The following is a 26,460-nucleotide window of genomic DNA, read 5'->3' on the forward strand; positions in this document are numbered from 1 at the left end:
TTTGTAATTTATTAAATTGTATAACAGTGCAAAAATATTGCTCATTTGTTGTGGTCTTTCTTGAACTATTTGGAAAAAAAGATATAAAAATAACTGAAAACTTGTTGAAAAATAAACAAGTGATTCAATTATAAATACAGATTTCTACACATAGAAGTAATCATCAACTTGAAGTGCCCTCTTTGGGGATTGTAATAGAGATCCATCTGGATTCATGAACTTAATTCTAAACATTTCTTCACAAAAAAAGAAATCTTTAACATCAATATTTATGGAACATGTCCACAATAAATCTAGCTGTCAACACTGAATATTGCATTGTTGCATTTCTTTTCACAGTTCTTTTTGACAGACATTTAAAAAAAATCTCACGTACCCCTTGGCATACCTTCAAGTACCCCCAGGGGTACGCGTACCCCCATTTGAGAACCACTGATTGATTACATGTATACAGTTAGTTTTTAAAAAAGGTAAAAAAATTGAATGTGCTTTTTCACCACAAGCGTTAAATAAATTGTTTTCTCTTTCCAATGTCCTACGTGGTGGACATGAAGACTGACTACTATTACAACTTTTTTCATACAATGATGGTTGATGCAACAAATGCAGGAAGATGCACTAATGCATGTGTGTACACTGTATACAAATAAACACATTTGAGAAAAAGAAACAACAGTTTACGGCAAACAATGCAACATATGCCTTAAACGTACTTGAGGATGCCATTGGGGCCTGTGTAGACCTCTATGACGTTGGGACTGGAGGGCAGCATTGTGATGATCCGGTCTGCTTTCTCAGCGACTTCTGCTGGGGAGTCAACTACCTGTTGACAAAAAATGAATACACTTATGAATAAACTACTACTGCAGCTCCTAATTCATGTAGATATTAGATGTTTCGGTGAATGACAAAACATAATTTAATTGTAAATTGTGTTACCTGGGCACCCAGGTCTTGAAGCTCCTTGCAGGACTCCGGAAAAACATCAGTGGCGATGATGGGGTACCCATTTTTCAGCAGGTTTTTGGCCATTGGGCTGCCCATGTTTCCCACACCAATAAACCCGACAGGGGTTTTTGAGGCCATGGACCGCATGGACACTGAATGTACAAGTTATTATTATTATTTATTTTTTTAAATGGCGCAGTAGCTGGCTGCAATAAACAACCAATTCAGTGTGACAAGCAAAGAGCTAAGTGTTATTTGTCAGTTTGCCTGAATAAGTGGTGCTATAAAACACTTCATGGTAAATGTAATGAAAATATACAAGTCAGCAAAAAAACAATATTTGTCCTTGTCAATTTTTGCAGGTTACTTAAAGCCTGTTTTTGGAAACGGTGTCCTGGCTATTAAACAGTGCTGGCTTAGCCAAGGTCCTGGCACGTTAACAATACTAGACACTGGCAGTGAACCAACCAGACAACACAAAGGCTTTATAATTAAGTACAAACACTAAGACGATTTTAAATCTGTCAAAGTATACCAGGCCAAGGTTATCGCCGCAGTGTTCATTAGGCATCATGACTGACTAATTGTTTAATGTTCACATTAAAATAACAATAAGCAATGGATGTTTTTAACATTAACTTTGTGACAGTGAAAATAATCAAAACAAGCACAAAAAGGAAGATTTAATTTGCTTGAAGAACAGAATAAATAACAGTGCGTCCAAATGTATGTACAGTCGCGATCAAAAGTTTATATACACTTGTAAAGAACATAATGGCTGTCTTGAGTTTCCAATAATTTCTCCAACTCTTATTTTGTTGTGATAGAGTGATTAGAGCACATACTTGTTGGTCACAAAAAACATTCATGAAGTTTGGTTCTTTTATGAATTTATTATGTCCTACTGAAATGTGAGCAAATCTGCTGGGTCAAAAGTATACATACAGCAATGTTAATATTTGGTTCCATGTCCCTTGGCAAGTTTCACTGCAATAAGGAGCTTTTGGTAGCCATCCACAGGCTTCTGGTTGAATTATTGACCACTCCTCTTGACAAAATTGGTGCAGTTCAGCTAAATTTGTTGGTTTTCTCACATGGACTTGTTTCTTCAGCATTGTCCACACGTTTAAGTCAGGGCTTTGGAAAGGCCATTCTAAAACCTTAATTCTAGCCTGAGTTAGCCATTTTTCACATGTGTTTGGGGTCATTGTCCTGTTGGAACACCCAACTGCGCCCAAGACCCAATCTCCGGGCTGATGATTTTAGGTTGTCCTGAAGAATTTGGAGGTAATCCTCTTTTTTCATTGTCCCATTTAAAGCACCAGTTCCATTGGCAGCAAAACAGGCCCAGAGCATAATACTACCACCACCATGCTTGACGGTAGGGATGGTGTTCATGGGATTAAAGGCCTCCTCTTTTCTCCTCCAAACATATTGCTGGGTATTTGGCCAAACATCTCAATTTTAGTTTCATCTGACCACAGAACTTACCTCCAGAAGGTCTTATCTTTGTCTGTGTGATGTCAGATAAAATAAAAATTTAGCTGTTTGGCCACAATACCCAGCAATATGTTTGGAGGAGAAAAGGTGAGGCCTTTAATCCCAGGACCACCATGCCTACCGTCAAGCATGGTGGTGGTAGTATTATGCTCTGGGCCTGTTTTGCTGCCAATATAAGTGGTACTTTACAGAGAGTAAATGGGACAATGAAAAAGGAGGATTACCTCCAAATTCTTCAGAACAACCTAAAATCATCAGCCTAGAGCAGGCCTGGGCAATTATTTTGCCACAAGGGGCCAAATTTAGAGAAATGTTTTTGTCTTTTTAGGAAAACTAATACAAAACCTCACAATAATGTCTGAATGCTAAAAACGTTATGACAGACCACCTTAAATAAACGGAATGGAATTTAATTTTTTTTACTGAATGAGACACCCAGAATGTACAGGAAAATAAAGAATGTGGGATTTACAATATTAACTATGAACGATAAAACACTGAATATTGACAACATATGAACGTCACACCCCCTCTCGATCGACATATTTTGCAATCAAGCGAAACGCAACAAAAATGCAACAAACACAGCAAAATATGAAGGCGAAGTGTAAAAAAAAACCCCACCTACAATCTGATAAATCACTAAGCTTTAGAACTTTGTCGTAAAAATGTCCTTCCGCGTTTGTCCCTGACACCCGCATTTCAGGCTGGCTCTAGAAACACTCTGTGGAAACGCTCCCCACCCACACTGCTTGGTGCCTCGTCTGAGCTGCTGTGACTTAGATGACCATAGTAACTAATTAGATTACCATAGTAACTAGTATATCATAAAAAAACGCAGATTCCAACCATTGAAATACTTTGTATAGTTCAAGACTTACGGTCATTTGAAAACATCACTGCACATCATTATTGCAGCTACAGTTTATATCTTGAAGATCTAAAATAATTATTTGGGAATGTCCGGCGGGCCAGATTGAAAAGCTTAACGGGCCGCATGTGGCCCCCGGGCCTTAATTTGCCCAGGTCTGGCCTAGAGGTTGGGTCTTGGGCGCAGTTGGGTGTTCCAACAGGACAATGACCCCAAACACGCGTCAAAAGTCGTAAAGGAATGGCTAAATCAGACTATAATTAACGTTTTAGAATGGCCTTCCCAAAGTCCAGACTTAATAGTGTGGACAATGCTGAAGAAACAAGTCAATGTCAGAAAACCAACAAATTTAGCTGAACTGCACCAATTTTGTCAAGAGGAGTGGTCAAAATTCGACCAGAAGCTTGTGGATAGCTACCAAAAGCGCCTTATTGCAGTGAAACTTACCAAGGGACATGTAAGCAAATATTAACATTGCTGTATGTATACTTTTGACCCAACCGATTTGCTGACATTTTCAGTAGACCCATAATAAATTCATAAAAGAACCAAACTTCATGACTGTTTTTTGTGACCAACAAGTATGTGCTCTAATCACTCTATTACTAAAAAATAAGAGTTGTAGAAATAATTGGAAACTCAAGACAGCCATGACATTATGTTCTTTACAAGTGTATTTAAACTTTTGACCACGAATGTATGTATGTTTTCTGTGTATTTTCTGCTGCAAATACATACGAGTGGGGCGTTTAACTTGTGGGGGGCTTGTCTGAATAAAATCAATGATGAGAGATTGCACAAACATTATTCAGGATGCTGTGTTGTTATTGTTAAATAATTAACAGATTGCATTTAGCATCATTATGACAGCCACAGTGGTCAACAATGAGGCAGCTAACACGGCTAGCATTAGCTAACAACACTGGAGGAGAGTGATAGTGGCGGGCATTCTCTCAGCCCGCGCACACGAAAACGTAAAGGAGGAAACAGAAATATAAACAGATACCTTACCCAAGGTAGGGCTAACATGATTGTTCCTCCTTAGCAACGCATTACGACACCCTCTGAACAGCGCTGCCATGCTTTTCTCCCCTTGACCTCGGCAGACGCAGTGACAGTTGTCACGCCGGTACAGCCAAATAGAGCCGCGCTGATTGGCAGTTACCTCCACCAGTTATAGAAACACGGAGGATTCCCTCAGCCAATAGGAATGAAGCAAAGGCGGGATATCCTGTGTTTGTACTTTTTAATCGTCTTTTAGAAACAATAACCGCAGAAATATAATTAATTACAATTAATTGTTGAATATATATTAGGTTATATACATTTCTTCATGCACCCTTTAGTTATAAAAAAAAAATTCCTCGTTTTACACTGTTTTTCTCCTCAGCATCCCTACTGCGACTCCTCATCCCGGAAGTTGTCAATGGTTTGCTTTCAGGAAGCGGCGCATCATCGTCAGCCGTTTCACAACAACAACGCGGACAGGGTCGACCTGCCCTCAAGATATTTCATCTCTTTTCCATTCCGGAGTTCCTAAAAATGGGTATTTTTCTATTCTGAAGCCAATTTAACAGCAGCAGTGTTTATCGGTTGAGTCGGTCTGTCTGTTAGCCTCCCCACTAACTAGGGCAGTGTTAAGCTAGCTAATAATGACTTGACACAACATGGCCTGTTCGAGGCTTCTCTTAGCTACTTAGCTCTTATCTTAGGTGGCTCAGACGTGTTGTTGCTAAATACATTACTGTCTTATTCAATGCATTATTGGAGGGCTGACTGCGGCTCTGCTGCACACATGTGCCAGCGAGCATTATTGCACATATGATGGGCTGGGTAGTTTCGGGTAGGTTGTTTTAGCAAGGCGTTTTTTAAAAGTTAAAGTCACACAGACTTTGATATCCAGCAAAGGCTTAGTTAGACGATTCAATGAATGACCTTATCTTCCAGGTTGTATAATGTTTACACACAGTCTTACATACAGTCGTGGTCAAAAGTTGACATACACTTGTAAATAAAGATGTCCGACAATATTATCGGCCGATAAATGCTTTAAAAATGTAATATCGGAAATTATCGGTATCGGTTTTTTGTTTTGTTTCGTTTTTTATTTTTTTTTCTTAAATCAACATAAAAAACACAAAATACACTTGCAATTAGTGCACCAACCCAAAAAATCTGCCTCCCCCATTTAGGCAAGGCAACTTTATTTGTATAGCACTTTTCATACACAAGGCAGACTCAGAGTGCTTCACTTCACTGGTACAACAAAGTGAAATGAAAGAAAATAAAAGCAAAATTTAAAATGCACACAATAAAAATAAAATCAGTGCGGACATTAAAAGATTAAAAGATTTAGCTGAAAGCTAAGGTAAACATAAACGTTTTCAGTCTAGTTTTAAAAGTAGTCAGAGTTGGGGAAAGTCTGACATCTTCAGGAAGTTTATTCCAGCTATTTGTTGCATTGTGAAATGAATTTCCACTCATTCACACTCATTCACACAAAGGGTTGTTTCTAGAGATGGCCGATAAATGCTTTAAAATGTAATATTGGAAATTATCAGTATGTTTTTTTTAAATTATCGGTATCGTTTTTTTTTGTTTTTTTTAATTAAATCAACAAAAAACACAAGATACACTTAAAATTAGTACACCAACCCAAAAAACATCCCTCCCCCATTTACACTCATTCACACAAAAGGGTTGTTTCTTTCTGTTATTAATATTCTGGTTCCTACATTATATATCAATATATAACAATACAGTCTGCAAGGGATACAGTCCGTAAGCACACATGATTGTGCGTGCTGCTGGTCCACTAATAGTACTAACCTTTAACAGTTAATTTTACTCATTTTCATTAATTACTAGTTTCTATGTAACTGTTTTTATATTGTTTTTAGGGCTGCAACTAACGATTAATTTTATAATCGATTAATCTGTCGATTATTACTTCGATTAATAATGGGATAAAAGAAACAAACTACATTTCTATCCTTTCCAGTATTTTATTGAAAAAAAACAGCATACTGGCACTATACTTATTTTGATTATTGTTTCACAGCTGTTTGTACATGTGGCAGTTTATAAATAAAGGTTTATAATAAAACAAATATTTTTTTTTTTTTAAATTGCCTCTGCGCATGCGCATAGCATAGATCCAACGAATCGATGACTAAATTAATCGGCAACTTTTTTTATAATCGATTTTAATTGATTTAATCGATTAGTTGTTGCAGCCCTAATTGTTTTACTTTCTTTTTTATTCAAGAAAATGTTTTTAATTTATTTATCTTATTTTATTTTATTATTTTTAAAAACATTTATCTTATCTTCACCATACCTGGTTGTCCAAATTAGGCATAATAATGTGTTAATTCCACGACTGTATATATCGGTATCGGTTGATATCTGTAATTAAGAGTTGGACAATATCAGAATATCGGATATCGGCAAAAAGCCATTATCGGACATCCCTAGTTGTTTCTTTCTGTTATTAATATTCTGGTTCCTACAATATATATCAATACAGTCTGCAAGGGATACAGTCCGTAAGCACACATGATTGTGCGTGCTGCTGGTCCACTAATAGTACTAACCTTTAACAGTTAATTTGACTCATTTTCATTAATTACTAGTTTCTATGTAATGTATGTGCGAATTCCAAGCTGCTGTTTTGAGGCATGTTAAAAAAAATAATGCACTTTGTGACTTCAATAATAAATATGGCAGTGCCATGTTGGGACTTTTTTCCATAACTTGAGTTGAAGTTGTTCTCTTATTTTGGTAAACCTTGTTACATTGTTTAATGCATCCAGCGGGGCATCACAACAAAATTAGGCATAATAATGTGTTAATTCCACGACTGTATATATCGGTATCGGTAATTAAGAGTTGGACAATATGGGAATATCGGATATCGGCAAAAAAGCCATTATCGGACATCTCTAGTTGTAAAGAACATAATGTCATGGCTGTCTTGAGTTTCCAATAATTTCTACAACTCTTATTTTGTTGTGATAGAGCGATTGGAGCACCGGTAGCACGGTGGAACAGGGGTTAGTGCATGTGCCTCACAATACGAAGGTCCTGAGTAGTCCTGAGTTCAATCCCGGGCTCAGGATCTTTCTGTGTGGAGTTTGCCTGTTCTCCCCGTGACTGTGTGGGTTCCCTCCGGGTACTCCGCCTTCCTCCCACCGCCAAAAACATGCACCTGGGGATAGGTTGATTGGCAACACTAAATTGGCCCTAGTGTGTGAATGTGAGTGGGAATGTTGTCTGTTTATCTGTGTTGGCCTTGCGATGAGGTGGCGACTTGTCCAGGGTGTACCCCGCCTTCTGCCCGGATGCAGCTGAGATAGGCTCCAGAACCCCCCGGGACCCCAAAAGGGACAAGCGGTAGAAAATGGATGGATGGATGATTGGAGCACATACTTGTTGGTCACAAAAAACGTTCATGAAGTTTGGTTATTTTATGAATTTTATTATGGGTCTACTGACAAGGTGACCAAATCTGCTTGGTCAAAAGTATACATACAGCAATGTTAATATTTGGTTTCATGTCCGTTGGCAAGTTTCACTGCAATAAGGAGCTTTTGGTAGCCATCCACAAGCTTCTGGTGGAATTTTTGACCACTCCTCTTGACAAAATTGGTGCAGTTCAGCTAAATTTGTTGGTTTTCTGACACAGACTTGTTTCTTCAGCATTGTCCACACATTGGGAAGGCCATTCTTAAACGTTAAGTCTAGCCTGATTTAGCCATTTCTTTACCACTTTTGACGTGTGTTTGGGGGTCATTGTCCTGTTGGAACACTCAACTGCGCCCAAGACCCAACCTCTAGGCTGATGATTTTAGGTTGTCCTGAAGAATTTGGAGGTAATCCTCCTTTTTCATTGTCCCATTTACTCTCTGTTAAGCACCACTTCCATTGGCAGCAATGGTGCTTTACAGAGAGTAAATGGTACAATGAAAAAGGATGATTACCTACAAATTCTTCAGGACAGCCTAAAATCATCAGCTCGGAGGTTGGGTCTTGGGCGCAGTTGGGTGTTCCAACAGGACAATGACCCCAAACCCATGTCAAAAGTGGTAAAGGAATGGCTATGGTATGCATATATCCAATAACAACAAATCAGCTGACCTCATTAGGAATATTATAATGGATAATAGGGACTGTGAATTCAATTTTCATCAGGTTGAAGTCAGTGAGGTTGAGAGGTTACTACACTCTCTTCCTGACAACAAAGTAGCTGGTGTAGACAACCTGGATAGTAAATTACTGAAAATGACTGCTGGTATCATATCAGTGCCTGTTTGTCATATTTTTAATAAATGTTTACAAGTGGGCCTGTGTCCAAAGATATGGAAGGTGGCTAAGGTTACTCCTCTACATAAGGATACCAAATTGGCTTTCAATGAGGGCAATTCTAGACCAATAAGCATCCTACCTGGGTTATGTAAAATACTGGAGAAATGTGTGTATGCACAAATTCAAGCTTACTTTCAATGAAATGGGCTAGCAACTGATTCTCAACATGCATATAGAACGGGCCACTCTACGTCCACGGCTCTTATACAAATGACGGACGATTGGCTTAATGCTATAGATAATTCTATGTTGGTTGGAGCTGTGCTGTTAGATTTTAGTGCTGCATTTGACGTGATTGACCACTCTCTTTTAATTGAGAAACTTAAATGTTATGGTTTTAATACTTCAAGTTTAATGTGGATACAGAGTTATTTGTCCTCAAGATCACAACAGGTGTATCTTAATGGCAGCTTGTCTAATAGCAGAAGTTTGGATTGTGGTGTTCCACAGGGAAGTTGCCTAGGACCTTTACTTTTTTCTATATTCACCAATGATTTACCTTGGGCTACCGGGCGTGCAAGATTGTTTCTTTATGCTGATGATGCAACCTTATATCATGCTGCACCATCATGCAGTGTACTTAATGTAGTATTGAGTGAGGAACTAAAAGCTGTGCATGACTGGACAGTATGTAACAGACTTGTCCTTAACACCTCAAAAACAAAAAGTATTATATTGGGGACTAGGCAAGGGTTATCTTGTGACCCAAAGTTGGATTTGAGGCTAGGTATTCCAACAGTTCAACAGGTCAGAAGTGCCAAGCTCCTTGGAGTGATGCTGGACTGCACTCTATCCTGGTCAAATCATATCAGTGATATAGTTACAAAGATGGGAAGGGCTGTTGGTATTTCCAGGAAATGTGCTGGTTTTGCTGATCCACCTCTTCTTTGTCAAATTGTTAAGAGTTTAGTCTTGTGTCATATTGACTATTGTTCTACAGTCTGGGCGTCTGCTGCAAGTGGTGAGATCAGTAAGCTCCAGATTGTCCAGAATAGGGCAGCAAGGCTGGTACTTGGTTGTTCACTAAGAACCAATGTGAACCAAATGCATGCTTCTCTTTCCTGGCTAACAGTGCAGAACAGGTTGTTGGCTAATACTCTTATATTGTTCAAATCAGTAACCGGTAGTAAAACTCCTGCTTTTCTCATGGCCCAAATAGTTCACAGTAGCACTATACATAATCACAATACCAGGGCATCCAGTGAGGGGCATTTTGTACTTCCTCGTCCCAGGAAGAATGCTTTGCGGAAATCTTTTATTTTTAGATCTTTATCGCTCTGGAATAACCTGCCTCGAATTCTCACCAGCATTGAAAGTAAACAGGTTTTTAAAAAGAGAGTAATATTTTATCTGAGTTTTTAAATTAGTTTGCTCATTGATGATTAGTTTGGTTTTATATTGTGTAGTTATATTTATATGGTAATTATTATTCTGTGACTGTAAATTGTTTGCTTGTTTTTTTATTGATGCTTTTATTTTTTTCTGTATTGTGTAGTTATAATTATATGCTTTTACTTGTAATTGTATTTAATTGTGGACCCCAGGAAGACTAGTGGGTTGTTGAGGCAACCAGCTAATGGGGATCCTTAATAAAAATCTAAATCTAAATCTAAATCAGGCTAGAATTAAGGTTTTAGAATGGCATTCCCAAAGTCCTGACTTAAACGTGTGGACAATGCTGAAGAAACAAGTCCATGTCAGAAAACCAACAAATTTAGCTGAACTGCACCAATTTTATCAAGAGGAGTGGTCAAACATTCAACCAGAAGCTTGCCAGAAGCTTGTGGATGGCAACCAAAAGCGCCTTATTGCAGTGAAACTTGCCAACGGACATAAAACCAAATATTAACATTGCTGTATGTATATTTTCAGTAGACCCATAATAAATTCATAAAAGAACCAAACTTCATGAATGTTTTTTGTGACCAACAAGTATGTGCTCCAATAACATTATCACAAAAAAGTAAGAGTTGCAGAAATTATTGGAAACTCAACACAGCCATGACATTACGTTCTTTACAAGTGTATGTAAACTTTTGACCACGACTGTAGGTTAGTATACTCCCATCTGTATTAATCCTAAATCCTTATCAAAGTGTCTGACATGCTGTTGTATCTCCCTCACAGATGAATGAAGTGACCCCCAGGATACAATGTCCTCGTTCCAGGTGGTGGATTCCTCACCTGGCAGCAGCGTCGGTATTATGGAAACGTCCAACTTTGCCCACGTCATCTTCCAGAATGTTGGCAAAAGTTTCCTGCCTCAGGCGCCCCTGGAGTGTCGCTACACTCTCACCCCTCACATCACCCCTCACCCAAAAGACTGGGTGGGCATTTTTAAGGTAAACCACAACCTCCATGACTGCTAGGAACATTTTGTTTGCTACACAATACATTGCATGTGTTTACTGTGGGACCTTTCAGTTTGAACTCCAATTGATTTCGAATTCACTCTGAAATTGAATTTCTCTATTGCAGAGTCAAATTGTCACCGTCATAAAACCTTTAATGTCATGCAAGTGTCAAAATGCAATTTTGGATTTTGGTTAAGGTGTATTAATACACTAAAAGCATAAAAGCGCAATAGAAATGAAAGATGGTAAGCAGGAAGTTGAAAGGAGTCTTTCTTTATTACAAAAAGTCAGGTCAAGCCAATCACACTTTTTCGGCTTCAAAATAAAAGCGCTATACTTTACATCCGGTTAAACTTCATTAGCAAAATAAAAATGTCTTAGTTGTCTTAGATTATGATCATGTTTTTGCAAATGTGTTTTGTAAAGCAATCTGTAATATTTGAACAGAAATAAGGAATTTGGGCTTTTTCTGGCTAATTGAAGCATTGTGTAAAAAAATTTTTATAACTTGTTCTGGTTTATACAGCATGTTTAGCAGGCTTAATATGACATTTTCTTAACATGACATTTCAATAATAAGTAGAGAAAGTTAACATATTGTCATGCGGCAATATGAATAACTTTTAACTTGTACAACATATAATGTACAGAATATCACAAGCATTTATTCAGATTGAAATAGCACAGATTACATGACCAAACATCTTTGACAATCAAATCATGATTGTAACAATCCACATTTTGCGTTATTAATGCGTGAAAATGCTATCTAAGGTAGCTAAACATTGGAATGTAGGTCCTTCTTTGAATGCAAGTGCTCCTACAGCAAGAATACAAATGGTGTATTCCTACAATGTACAAAACTTGGCAAGACACCATCGCACTTTAGATACTTTTTTTAATTGTCATTAAAAGCGTGTTAATGCCCTTTTTGAATGCTATTTTAAAAAGCATAATGTTTGAAAACGCATTTAATTTAAACCACGGTAATTGTTTAGTCATGGTATTAAAACTTGAAAATTATCTGTCTCGGGTACACTTACTAATGATGAAAAATTATATTTATCTGTGAATATTGTGATTAATTTTGAGTTAATAATGAACAAAATGTGATTAATCACAATTAAATATTGTAATAGTTTGAATATATATATATATATATTATATGTATACATATATATATATATATATATATATATATATATATATATATATATATATATACAGTATATATATATATATATATATATATATATATATATATATATATATATATATATATATATATATATGGCATGTTGTGTAAATCGTAAATAAAAACAGATTACAATGATTTGCAAATCCTTTTCAACTTATATTCAATTGAATAGACTGTAAAGACAAGATACTTAATGTTCGAACTGAGAAACACAATTTTTTTTTGGCAAATAATCATTAACTTAGAATTTAATAGCAGCAACACATTGCAAAAAAGTTGGCACAGGGGCATTTTTACCACTGTGTTACATGGCCTTTCCTTTTAACAACACTCAGTGAACGTTTGGGAACTGAGGAGACCAATTTTTGTAGCTTTTCAAGTGGAATTATTTTTCATTCTTGCTTGATGTACAGCTTTAGTTGTTCAACAGTCCGGGGTCTCAGTTGTCGTATTTTACGCTGCATATTGCGCCACACATTTTCAATAGGAGACAGGTCTGGACTACAGGCAGGCCAGTCTAGTACCCGCACTCTTACTATGAAGCCACGCTGTTGTAACATGAGCAGGATGTGGCTTGGCATTGTCTTGCTGAAATAAGCAGGGGCGTCCATGAAAAAGACGTTGCTTGGATGGCAACATATGTTGCTCCAAAACCTGTATGTACCTTTCAGCATTAATGGTGCCTTCACAGATGTGTAAGTTACCCATGCTTTGGGCACTTTTACACCCCCATACCTTCACTGATGTTGGCTTTTGAACTTTGCGCGTATAACAGTCCGGATGGTTCTTTTTCTCTTTGGTCCGGAGGACACAACGTCCATAGTTTCCAAAAACAATTTGAAATGTGGACTCGTCAGACCACAGAACACTTTTACACTTTGCATCAGTCCATCTTAGATGAGCTCGGGCCCAGCTAAGCCGACGGCATTTCTGGGTGTGCATAGTAGAGTTTTAACTTGCCCTTACAGATGTAGCGACCAACTGTAGTTACTGACAGTGGTTTTCTGAAGTGTTCCTGAGCCCATGTGGTGATATCGTTTACACACTGATGTCGGTTTTTGATGCAGTACCGCCTGAGTGATCGAAGGTCATGGGCATTCTTGTCTTTGATGTATTTTCAATTGAATATAAGTTGAAAAGGATTTGCTAATCATTGTATTCTGTTTTTATTTACCATTTACCACCTACTCAGTGGCCTAGTGGTTAGAGTGTCCGGCCTGAGATCGGTAGGTTGTGAGTTCAAATCCCGGCCGGGTCATACCAAAGACTATAAAAATGGGACCCATTACCTCCCTGCTTGACACTCAGCATCAAGGGTTGGAATTGGGGGTTAAATCACCAAAAATGATTCCCGGGTGCGGCTACGCTGCTGCCCACTGCTCCCCTGTGATCAAGGGGATGGGTCAAATGCAGAAGACAAATTTCACCACACCTAGTGTGTGTGTGACAATCATTGGTACTTTAACTTTTAACTTTAATTTACACAACGTGCCAATTTCACTGGTTTTGGGTTTTGTACTATAATATAATATAGAACCCGGCAAAAAATTAGGGGTCCACTGATTTAGACTTTCCAAATAACCTAACATGCATATTATTTGGAATATAGGAGAAAGCTGGAAAAAACCCACCCACACACTGGTAGAACATGCACATTTCACAATTTGATTATTTATTTCACATTTTATTTAATGATTGATTTCATTATTTCATAAACCTGTGTGGCAGCTTCATGGTCATGTTGTCCGTCAAACACACCGTCAAAGTTAGTGTGCGGGGATAACACTGATCTATGGTACTTCAATGTGCTGTGGTCTGAAGCCTGGAACTTTGGAAGTCTTTCAAAACATGGCGGCTCAGGGGGATATACTCGTACTTTTTCGGGATTGGTGGTCGATATTTTTCGACCACACGGACTAATGGAAGCAAGACCTGCTAAACCAGAGCATGTAGCAGTTGAAGTAGAATAATTTATTACAGCTGTTTGAGTTGCTTTCTCACTTTCAGACTAAGATATCAACTAGTACTACTCTGGTTTTCAAGTACAAGGGTTCCACAGACAAGTGGAAGTGAATTTGTAAAAAATGTGCAATATCTTGTCTTTTGCATTGCTTGTTCTTCTTCTTTTTATTTTTTTTTAGAAAGAAACAATATTTACAGTGAATGTTATATATTAAAAAATAATAGCATTTAAAAAAGAAATAAATGATGGAGAACTAAAAAATATATAATAATTTAAAAAAAAACTAAAAACATAGTCTCCACATACTCTTCATAATTAAATTGTGAAATAAGTAATTACATTGTAAAATAATTAATACATTTGTGAATTAAATGATTAAATCGTTTTTTGAATAGTGCAATATTGCATTAAATGTATCCCATTTGATAAAACCTGTATTTATTCAATTATACATTTTTATTAATGACACATAAAATAATTATTTGAAGGTGTATTTATTTAATTCTGTTCCATTTGACCCTCCATAGCATTTGTTCCTTGGTATTGTTGTAATGTCATTTTCCAAATATTGTACTGAGCATTAACAGTACAGCTTTCCAACGCTGTATTAAGTTACATTTCCGGTTCTACGGTTGTTATTGTTGCGTTTTTCCTCTGCTGTCATTGGTCACGTTCTGTGTCAGCATCACAGAAAAAAACCCAAATAAAAAGCTGCATGGACCCATAAAGCTTTGTGCAACTTTGCCGTCGTGTTATGACAACATTGTACTACCTTAGAGGTTTGGCTTTCAAGTTGGCACATAAACATCTGCTTTGCCTCCATTGGCTCAGCTCCTCACCACGACGCTGAAGCTTCACTGCAAGCTTTGGTGTTGTTGTAAATGGTGCATCGCACTGGGGATCCACAAACGTTTATGAACCCCTTCTGATTCCTATTAGGAAAACCTTCCCTTACGCATGTATGCAATAACCCTCTCCTTTGCTCTTTTATCAAGCCTTCTTAAACCCAATTAACAGGAAAAGCGAATTACAGTATGGTAAACTGAACTGTCCCATAAAGCAGTATTAGTATAAGTTCGATAATACAGTCGTTGGATCGATATTTATTACTATCACAAAATATTTTGTTGTTTTTGTTTTTGTTTACAAACTCAGGGATCAAGTTCCTGGACACAGGAGGGCAAAAACCAAAGGATTTAAATCACAGCCAATAGTAGGACATTACGTTAACCTGTGTTTTGTCTGATTATAATTGTTATCAAAAATGGAATAATTTAATGATCTTGAAAAGTGTCAGTATCATCATTGGTATGACCGATACAGCCCCTGTAGCTACTTGGTATTGGATTGATGCTCAAATTTGGAGTATCAAACAACAAAATAATAAGTGCTTATTACATTTGAACAGAAGTGTAAATAGATTCATGTTACAACAGAAAGTAACCAGGAAATTATCAAGTAAATTAATAACAGTTTTGATATGGCCCCGCGATGAGGTGGCGACTTGTCCAGGGTGTACCCCGCCTTCCAGGGTGTACCCCGCCTTCCGCCCTATTGTAGCTGAGATAGGCTCAAGCGCCCCCCGCGACCCCGAAGGGAATAAGCGGTAGAAAATGGATGGATGGATATGATAATACAAACGGGAATGATGCAATATTGTCAGTAAGTATTTTTTTTCGACATGTTAAATAACAAAAAAGAGAAAACAAAACAACAACAAAAAGAGCAATGAAAAGAAACATAACAATTTAATGATATGTTTTGAACAAGTATAACGTTCCAGTGTTTACATCACATGTTTATAGTTTCACATTCTAACATGTCCGAAAAGAAGTAAGATGCACAGCTTAGAGTATTTAATCCTACCCCTTTTCTGTGTGGAACACGGTAATTTTGTTACACAAATATTCACTTCCTTTTTCAATCTTTAACACAACGACAAATACATGAATAAATAATGATAATCAACACAGTTCACATGAATGAAACATAATATATATAAAATACAATTAAATGTTACCTTATACATCAGCAGCCAAATTAGGAGCATTTGAAACCCATTTTGAAATACTTTTTTATTGTAATTTATATACCAAATAATTTATTGCAATATAGATTTTAGGCCGTATCACCCATTTCTAGTGTTAAGTCTAAGGAAGGGTGTCAAGTTTTGTCAACTCCACATCATACAAATCTATGAATACAGGTTTATCAGGTTTGTTTAAGCTATTATTACCATGCTTGCTCTCCTCTGTAATTTAAATATAGATGACATTTGATTTCCAAAAGATGACATGAGAGGCATTGCATTGTTGTTGTTTACCAAAGCGTAGATGAGTCAGTGACTTACCATCAACCTGCTTTAGTGGAAGTGGAAGCTAACTGGATCCTCGGATGACTCACTGCACACGCCAACTTTAATTGGGTTGTGCACCAACGCCTCCTAGTGGCTGAACGTGCTCATAGCATGTCCTCAAGGGGCGAGCTTGCTTGTTCCTGTGTTTTGATTGTAAACACCGGACGTGTACACTAACAATGAACCTTTTTTGTTTCTGTTTTCCTATAAAAACAATGTCTTATATTTGTATTAAACTCTTGCATTAGTTTGAGTGTGGTGCTGTGAGCATCTGTCTGAAAAAGCCCTGTGGACAATTTTGGTTGTGGCATGTTTGTTGTGTGAGCAGGGAGAAACCCGTTGTGCAAGTGTGTAATTTAGGTGTCATCGCGCTGTTCCCTCACACCTTGGCGGAATGATTGATAGCCGCCGTGCCTGTGATTACATTATAACATCTCTGCCGTGTTGGAATGCCACAGCGTACCCAACCGGCCGTCAGTCAACTTCCCTCTGCAATCAGTAAAATTATTTATGTCTCCTTTGCTGTTGTGCAAACACACATGAGCGGACAAGCTGAACTGGCGGGAGGCCACGGTGGGCCTCGGACCTGATCGCTGCCGGGAGGCAGAAAGAATGTCCAGTTGTCGTTGAGCTCGCTGACAAATAATAGTCGATTGTTAGCGGAAGTAGTTCTGCTGCTGTGTAATTTCCTGCTTCGACATACTGTTTTTGGCAATGTGGTTAGCAGTTCTGACATTTTTATAGTTTAAGTTGTTCTTTAGATTTATTGCTGCCTGGCATTATTTTTTTCCATCACCATTAGTTTGTTGTTTGTCTAATTTGGTAATAAAGCCTTAATACGAGGGATGTGCCGATCAATCGACCACCGATCAATATCGAACAATTTTCATGAAAAACTATGTGATCACCAATGCCGATCACAAACGCCGATCCTTTGTGGCTGACACTTTATTTATTTTTAGTCTCCCAGCTGAAAAGCTCGCAGCTAATTGTGTGTCTCCATGCACAGTGTTAAGTTCATAATTAAAGATTAAGATTAAAGTACCAATGATTGTCACACACACACTAGATGTGGTGAAATTTGTCCTCTGCAGTTGACCCATCCCCTTGGGGAGCAGTGGGGAGCAGTGGCCAGCAGCGGCGCCGCGCCCGGGAATCATTTTGGTGATATAACCCCCAACTCCAACCCTTGATGCTGAGTGCCAAGCAGGAATCACCTCTAGGGATGTCCGATAATATCGGTAGTCCGATATTATCGGATATTATCGATAAATGCTTTAAAATGTAATATCGGAAATTATCGGTTTCAAAAAGTACAATTCATGACTTTTTAAAACACCGCTGTGTACATGGACGTAGGGAGAAGTATAGAGCGCCAATAAACCTTAAAGGCACTGCCTTTGCGTGTCACATAACATCTACGGTTTTTCACACACACAAGTGAATGCAACGCATACTTGGTCAACAGCCATACAGGTCACACTGAGGGTGACCGTATAAACAACTTTAACACTGTTACAAATATGCGCCACACTGTGAACCCACACCAAACAAGAATGACAAACACATTTCGGGAGCACATCTGCACCGTAACACAACATAAACACAACAGAACAAATACCCAGAACCCCTTGCAGCACTAACTCTTCCGGGACGCTACAATATACACCCCCCGATACCCCCTACCCCCCACTTCCCAACCCCGCTCACCTCAACCTCCTCATGCTCTCTCAAGGAGAGCATGTCCCAAATTCCAAGCTGCTGTTTTGAAGCATGTTATAAAAAATAATGCACTTTGTGATAAATAATAATAAATATGGTAGTGCCATGTTGGCATTTTTTTCCATAACTTGAGTTGATTTATTTTGGAAAACCTTGTTACATTGTTTAATGCATCCAGCGGGGCATCACAACAAAAATTAGGCGTAATAATGTGTTAATTCCACGACTGTATATATTGGTATCGGTTGATATCGGAATCGGTAATTAAGAGTTGGACAATATCGGAATATCGGATATCGGCAAAAAAGCCATTATCGGACATCTCTAATCACCTCCATTGCGGCAAATGAACTGCATTTCTTACGATCTTAAGTATCATTATCATGTAGCATTATCTCTGGTGGACGAGGCTAAATGTGTTACATACCGAGAGCAAGCCAGGAGCAGGCATATAAATAGCTAAGCTAGCCGTTAAGCGAGCTTGTAACAACGCAAATAAATGTGTGCTCAGTAAAGTTTAAGTAGTGTAGAGAAAGTAAGCAGTTATTATCAGGAATTGAACAAGTTATAAATGAAAGTTTTAAAGGACTACTAGATAATAGTTTCTGCCCTTTGTTTAATTATTGTGTACTATTGACTGTGTTTTGCTCAAATAATTGTGTGCAATTAAAGACAATAAGGAACTAGATTACATATTGGTAAACTGTCAATAGCACTTACCATCAATGAACTGAAATATGTACAGTTAATACATGTCATCGTTATCAGCTGACCTCCACACCCCTGATCCCCCCCCCCCTCCACACCCCTGATTGTAAATAATGTAAATAATTCATTGTGATTATCTTGTGTGATGACTGTATAATGATGATAGTATATATGATAGTATATATCTGTATCATGAATCAATTTAGATGGACCCCGACTTAAACAAGTTGAAAAACTTATTCGGGTGTTACCATTTAGTGGTCAATTGTACGGAATATGTACTTCACTGTGCAACCTACTAATAAAAGTCTCAATCAATCAATCAATCAATGGATGGTCGGAATCGACAGCATTAAACCCTGATCGGAACATCCCAACTAATGTAAATACTATCTGCAGTTTATGATACAGTATATTTATAAGGATATAAGTTGCTCTTTTTGGTTAGCCTACAATTTCAATATTCATAATGTGAAGTTTGTGCAAAAGTTGATGAAAAAGAAATGATATTTCCAATGTAAACTGGCATCACCACTGTGAATTGCAGTATCATTGCAGTAGCATGTCCCTAATTTAGTGTCTTGCTAAACATGGTTGTCATATTTCAGTTGCGTGCATTCATCCTAACTTGCAGCATACCACCCAACTGTAATACACGTCCCATGTAATGGCTGATTGGGCTACAATGGAAGTGCAGCTGTGTAATGGCAGAAGCATGCATGGCACATGTCGAAATGAAGTGTGCGTGCAGCGCAGCCAGAGAGTGTGCCGTTTTGCGGCGACAGGTTTATGACGCAGGATCCGAATTATGAAGTTCACAAATTTCATCATCTGCCACCTGGCAACATGAAGTGTATTCACTTACATCACCCCTTGCCATTTTCTGTCAAATTTGCACCTTTCTTTTCCTTATCCCCCTGCTACATTTTTTCCCCATAGTGCGGTTGATCGCAAGCATTTGTGTGCACATGCACACACACGCACACACCCAACTGCAAACATGGCTGCTCCCTCCTACTCTTGCTGCCCCTCTTTTTTTGCAGCAATAGGTTTTTTAGGTATGTGGGTTTATATGTTTCCATTCTTACCCTCATTGTGGTGATGTTTTCGTTGCGGGTTGTTTCTAAGCAGATTATGCACACAAAAAACCTGAACTAATTACCGCTAAAGTGTAACAAAAACAATTATGGGTGCTGATCTAGGTTTGATCTTGTATTCTTTTTTTTTTCTTTTTTTTTTTTTTTAGCTTTTTTGGACGTTTTCCACAACGACTTAGTGATTATTGCATGAATCTTAATGACATTGACCAATATTTTTCTCATTGTGTTGGCAGAGGTGATGTTATTTTGTGCTGTTTTTAGAGCACGTTGTGCAGAAAAGACAAAGGTAATTTCCACAAAAATGTATAAAATATTTTTTGCTGTTGATACAGATCGGATTTTTTTTTCTTTTTTTTGGGGGGGTTCTTTTGGGTGATTTCCCACAATTTCTTGGGGATTCATGCATGAATCTTGATGACATTGACCAATCTTTCCCTGATTGTTTTGGCAGAGGTGATGTTTTGTTTTTTTTGCTGAGTGGAACAGATTATTCATAAAAGACTGAACTAATTTCCACCAAAGTGTAAAAAAATTGTTGATGCTGATACACATTTGATCTTTTTTTGGTTGATTTTCCACAATAGTTGGTGATTATTGAATGAATATTATTATTGACCAATCTTTCCCTCATTGTGTTGGCAAAGGTGCTGATTAGTTTCCTTGCAGTTTGTTTACTTGCATGAAGAGTATTCAGAAAAGACTGAATTAATTTCCATAAAAGTGTAAAAAAAAATGTTGGTGCTGATACAGATTTGATCTTTTTTTGGGGTGTTTTTTCACAATTACTTGGTGATTATTGCATGAATATTAATAACATTGACCAATCCATCATTGTGTTGGCAGAGGTGATGATTAGTTTCCTTGTTATTGATTTATTTGGAAGACGATTATTCAGAAAAGACTAGCATCCACAAGAGTTGGAAATAAAATGTTTTGGTGCTGATCCAGATATGATTTTTTAAAATTCATTTGGGGTGATTTTCTACGATTACTTGGTAATTGTTGCATGAATATTAATGACATTGACCTATATTTCCTTAATTGTCTTGTCAGAGGTGATGTTTTTATTGCTGTTTTTTATTTTCAAGCAGATTATTCAGAAAAGACTTATTTCCACAAAGTGTAAAACAAATATTTTGGTGCTGATCCAGATGTGATCCTTTTTTGTTCATTTTCCACAATTACTTTGTGATTATTGCATGAATCTTAATGACATTGACTAATGCTATTGAAGATAGGCCTGTGCATACCATGTATGAATGGTTGTGTATTTTTCTTAATTTTCTTGCATGTGGTGTGTCCTCAGGTGGGCTGGAGTACAGCCAGAGATTACTACACCTTCCTGTGGTCTCCTATGCCTGAAAACTATGAACCAGGAAGTAGTGTGCACAGGACGGTGGTGTTTCAAGGTACCTAAGTCGAACGCACACACACACACTGATTTAAACCTTTTCCAAAGTAACCCCTCAATTTTATGGCACATAAAGCAGTACTTTTTAATAAGGAAATGTAACCGCAAATGTCGGCCTGGGACCCTAAGCACCTCTGGAACCACACGCTCACACACAGGCACACACACACGCACGCACACTGCAAACTGTTTTTACTAGGCTGGGAATGGTGAGTGAAAAATATGAGAGTATACTGTGGTGTGTCGCCAATCAGTAAATGGAGTTTGAAGCCACACTTAACCTGTCCATCTCTGAGAAGCAGGCAAGCTATTTGAAATATTCATACGGGCAAAATGTGGTCAAAGTATAGACAGAATTGAACTTAAAATGATTCATAATTGATAGTAATGAGTGTGCAGGGACCGTCTATAAAGTGCAAGGCTAAAAATAAATGGAAGGAAGAAGATGCTACCACCGGAATGACATAGTTTTTGCGACAATAAAAGTTCTATTTTATTTTTTATTGGTTTGGGTTGAAATGAGGATTAAATATGAACACTGTGTGGTTTAGCAAGAAATGCTATCTGTTGATGAACACAATAGATCCCTTCTTCTCTCTTAATAGGTTACTATGTTCCCAAGTCTGATGGGGAGTTCTACCAGTTCTGCTACGTCACTCATGCTGGCGACATCAGAGGGGCCAGCACTCCCTTCCAGTTCAGGTCAGCCACGCCCACCGACGAGCTGCTGACCGTCACGGAGGACGACAGCAACTCGGACATACTGGTGGTCACCACCAAGACCGGCCTGCTGGAGGTAGACTCCATCACGCCATCACACAGTCAACCATACAGTCCCCATGTGTTGCATCTCGCTAATTTCCGGCGCCGCTTCCTGCTCGGCAGCGTGTGGAGGAGGCCCAGCAGGAGCGCAGGGAGCTGCTTGAAGCCATGGGGGTCCTCCAGGAGGAAAAACAGCAGCTGCAGGACGAGCAGAAGCGACTGGCCCGGGAACGAGAGCAGGAGAGGGAGACATGCTGCCTGCTGCGCGCGCACAACCAGGTTGGACACTGAAGACCGCAGACATAACACGCCACAAGTTAGATGGAAGGTGCCCGTTCAGGTGTGTGAGTGTGTGTACGTAGACAGACACATGCAGCTGGAGTCGGTTCCTCACCAGTGATCACAGGTCTGAGTGCTTCAAAGGATCTGCTTTTATAAATCTGCATCCATGCTAAGAGACACACAAGCAGCTACAGCATGTGTGTGTGCAACTGTTTAACTTTATGTGTGTGTGCGCGTGCACGCCAGTCTTTGTCTCCCCTGCTTTAACGAGCTGACTCAGTGGGTCAGAACGAAATTGCGACTCCTGTTTTCCCGGGCATCTGGCGTCAGGGCCGATGCCATCGCAACCACAGAGTGAACAAACATGACGTCAAACACACAACCGGTTCCTACACCGCTGGCCTCCTGTAATGCACACGCACGCACACACACTCATTATGGCACCCCCCTACAAACTCTTTTAGGCGCTGTGTGGAATGAGAGGAGGGTAGTCCACTAACCCGCCTGCCTAAAAAACAAGCCCTGCCCAGAGCAAGGGACAAACACCTCTCAGTCACGCAACAGCTTTCTGACTATTTATTTCCTTCTGTATGTCAGTTGCTTGTCCAGGGTGTACCCCGCCTTCCGCCCCAGTGCAGCTGGGATAGGCTCCAGCACCCCCCGCGACCCCGAGAGGGACTAGCGGTAGAAAATGGATGGATGGATGTGTGTCAGTTTTACCTTCGGTTCAAGCTATGATCATGAGCAAAGTGGAAAATGTGCTAAAATATTTAATGCCGGTCAAAGAAAAAAGTAACTGATTTAAAACTTAACAAGGATCTGGCGTGTACTGTAAAAAAAAAAAAAAAAAAGGTGTCAAAACAGGTGTTGAAAGTAGGGGAAACATTTTATAAAATTTATAAAATATTATAATATTTATTGTATATTTTATATTTAGTTTTTTTTTGTTTAGTAAGGACTGGTTTAAAATGTGGAGAATATAAGTGAAACTAGTGATTTTCTATTATTTATTTTTTCTATTTGGTAAATATTTATTAGGTTTTTTTCTATTGGATAAAGACTGAGATTTAAAATGTAGAAAATATTAGTAGAACTAGTGAATTTTTTTAAATTTAGTTTTTTTCTACTGGGTAAAAACTGAGATTCAAAAATGTGAAGAATATTTATTAGAACTGGTTATTTTTTTATTATTTCTTTGTACTGCATAAAAAATGAAATTTAAGATATAAAGAAACGTTATTAGTATTACTAGTACTTTATTTTTATTTTGTTTTCTTTTACTGGGTGAGATTTAAAATGTGAAGAATATTAGTAGAAATTGTGATTTTTTTTATCTTGTTTTTTTCTACTTTGTAAAAAATAAGATTTAAAATATGGAGAAAAGGTATAACGGGTAGTTTAACTAGTGATTTATTTTCTACTGAGTAAAGAATGAGATTTAAAATGTGTTGAATGTTTATTAGTAGAACTAGTGATTTTTTATTTTTTTTATTTTTCTACTGGGTAAATAATGATATTTAAAATGTAGATAAAAGTTATTAGAAGAACTATTACTTTTTTTTAATCTGTTTTTTTCTTTTGGGTAAAGACTTGGGTAAAGATTTAAAATGTGGAGAATATTTAATGGTAGACCTCGTGAGTTTTTAATGTAGTTATTTCTACTGGGTAAAGACTGAGATTTAAAATTTAGAGAATAATAGTACAACTGGTGAATTCTTTAAATATAGTTTTTTTTCTACTGGGTAAAAACAGATTAAAAAATGTGGAGAAATTTTTTTTAGAACTTGTTAATTTTTTTGATTATTTTTGTACTGCATAAAACATTTAATTTAAGTTGTAAAGAAACTTATTAGTAGAACTAGTAATTTATTTTTATGTTGTTTTTTTACTGGGTGAAATTTAAAATGTGGAGAATAATTTAATTTTTTTATTTGATCAAGTTTTTATCTATTGTGTAAATAATTATGTTTTGAATATGGAGAAAAGTTCATATGGGTAGTCGAACTAGTGATTTATGTTCTACTAGGTCAAGAATGAGATTTAAAATGGGTTGTTTATTAGTAGAAGTAGTGATTTTTTATTTTTATTTTTTCTACAGGGTAAATAATGATATTTAAAATGTAGATAAAAGTTATTAGAATAACTATTCATTTTTTCAGTTTTTCTATTGGGTAAAGACTGGGATTTAAAATGTGGAAAATATTAAATGGTAAAACTAATTATTTTTTTATGTGTAGTTTTTATTGACTGGGTAAAGACTGAGATTTAAAATGTAGAGAAGATTAGTAGAACTAGTGATTTTATTATTATTGTTTTCTACTGGGTAAAGACTGAGATTTACGGCGTGGCGAAGTTGGTAGAGTGGCTGTGCCAGCAATCGGAGTGTTGCTGGTTACTGGGGTTCAATTCCCACCTTCTACCTTCCTAGTCACGTCCGTTGTGTCCTTGGGCAAGACACTTCACCCTTTGCCTCTGATGGCTGCTGGTTAGCGCCTTGCATGGCAGCTCCCGCCATCAGTGTGTGAATGTGTGTGTGAATGGGTAAATGTGGAAATACTGTCAAAGCGCTTTGAGTACCTTGAAGGTAGAAAAGCGCTATACAAGTACAACCCATTTATCATTTAAAATGTAGAGAATATTAGTAGAACTAGTGAATTCTTTAAGTATATATTTTTTTCCTACCAAGATTCAAAATGTAGAGGATTTTAGGAGAACGAGTGATTTTTTTTAATTATTATTGTTTTCTACAGGGTATAGACTGAGATTTAAAATGTAGAGAATATTAGTAGAACTAGTGATTATTTAATGTGTTTTTTTTGTACATGGGAAAGACAGATTTAAAATGTTGAGAAAATTAGTAGAACTAGTGAATTCTTTAAATGTAGTTTTTTTTCTACTGGGTAAAGACTGAGATTTAAAATGTAGAGAATACTAGTAGAACTAGTGATTTTTTAATGTACTTTTTTTCAACATGGTAAAGACTGAAATTTAAAATGTAGAGAATATTAGTAGAACTAGTGATTTAAATTTACTTTTTTTTCTTCTACTGTGTAAAGACTGAGGTTTAAAATGTAGAACATAGTAGAACTAGTGATTTTTTTAAATTTTTATTTTTCTACTCTGTAAAGACAGATTAAGAGAATAATAGTAGAACTAGGGAATTCTTTTAATATAGTTTTTTTCTACTGGGTAAAGACTGAGATTTAAAATATAGAGGATATTAGTAGAACTAGTAAATTATTTAAATATTAGGAGAATATTAGTAAAACTAGTGTTTTTATTTTATTATTATTTTTCTATTGGGAAATTATTTATAAAAAAAATTCTACTGGGTAATTACTGAGATTTAAAATGTAGAGAATATTTGTAAAACTAGTGATTTTTTTTAAATAAAAATGTTTTGTATTGGTTAAAGACTGAGATTTAAAATGTAGAAAAAATTTTGACTAGTGAATTCTTTAAAAAAAAAAATCTACCGGGTAAAAAGTAAGATAAAAATGTGGAGAATATTTATTAAAACTGGTTAATTTTTTAAATAATTGTTTGTACTGCATACAACTTTTAATTTAAGATGTAAAGAAAAGTTATTAGTAAAAATAGTAATTTATTTTTATTTTGTTCTTTCTACTGGGTGAGATTTAAAATGTGGAGAATATTTATTAGTAGAAATGGTAATTTTATTAAGTTTTTTTCTACTGTGTTAAACATTAGGTTTAAAATATGGAGAAAAGTTATTATGAGTATTGAACTACTGATTTATTTTTTTCTGATTAAAGAATGAGATTTAAAATGTGTTGAATGTTTATTAGTATGACTAGTGTTTTTTTTCAACTGTTTTTTTCTACTGGGTAGATATTTAAAATGTGAATAATATTTATTAGTAAAACTTGTGAATTTTACTACCGGTTAAAGGCCTAC

At 37.0% G+C, this 26,460-nt stretch overlaps 2 protein-coding genes across 5 annotated transcripts in view; one reads left to right on the plus strand and one right to left on the minus strand.

Moving 5' to 3' along the window:
- LOC133635880 (3-hydroxyisobutyrate dehydrogenase, mitochondrial-like) overlaps positions 1 to 4,478 on the minus strand; it is a 55,204-nt gene extending 50,726 nt beyond the window's left edge. The window contains exons 1-3 of the mRNA XM_062029295.1: positions 4,331 to 4,478; positions 940 to 1,100; positions 714 to 823 (exon numbers count right to left, since the gene is read on the minus strand). Coding sequence (XP_061885279.1) covers positions 714 to 823; positions 940 to 1,100; positions 4,331 to 4,400 — 341 coding nt within the window. The 5' untranslated portion in view covers positions 4,401 to 4,478. The remainder of the gene's footprint in view (positions 1 to 713; positions 824 to 939; positions 1,101 to 4,330) is intronic.
- Positions 4,479 to 4,733: 255 nt separating this feature from the next.
- The window catches only part of LOC133635881 (tax1-binding protein 1 homolog A-like), a 68,980-nt gene continuing 47,253 nt past the window's right edge, over positions 4,734 to 26,460 (plus strand). For all 4 annotated transcript variants that reach the window (XM_062029298.1, XM_062029299.1, XM_062029297.1 and 1 more), the window contains exons 1-5: positions 4,734 to 4,865; positions 10,814 to 11,028; positions 21,394 to 21,496; positions 22,104 to 22,294; positions 22,384 to 22,539. In XM_062029298.1, coding sequence (XP_061885282.1) covers positions 10,840 to 11,028; positions 21,394 to 21,496; positions 22,104 to 22,294; positions 22,384 to 22,539 — 639 coding nt within the window. In that variant the 5' untranslated portion in view covers positions 4,734 to 4,865; positions 10,814 to 10,839. The remainder of the gene's footprint in view (positions 4,866 to 10,813; positions 11,029 to 21,393; positions 21,497 to 22,103; positions 22,295 to 22,383; positions 22,540 to 26,460) is intronic.

This window comes from Entelurus aequoreus, linkage group LG20 (assembly GCF_033978785.1).
Source record: "Entelurus aequoreus isolate RoL-2023_Sb linkage group LG20, RoL_Eaeq_v1.1, whole genome shotgun sequence".
NCBI classification, from domain to species: Eukaryota; Metazoa; Chordata; class Actinopteri; order Syngnathiformes; family Syngnathidae; genus Entelurus; species Entelurus aequoreus.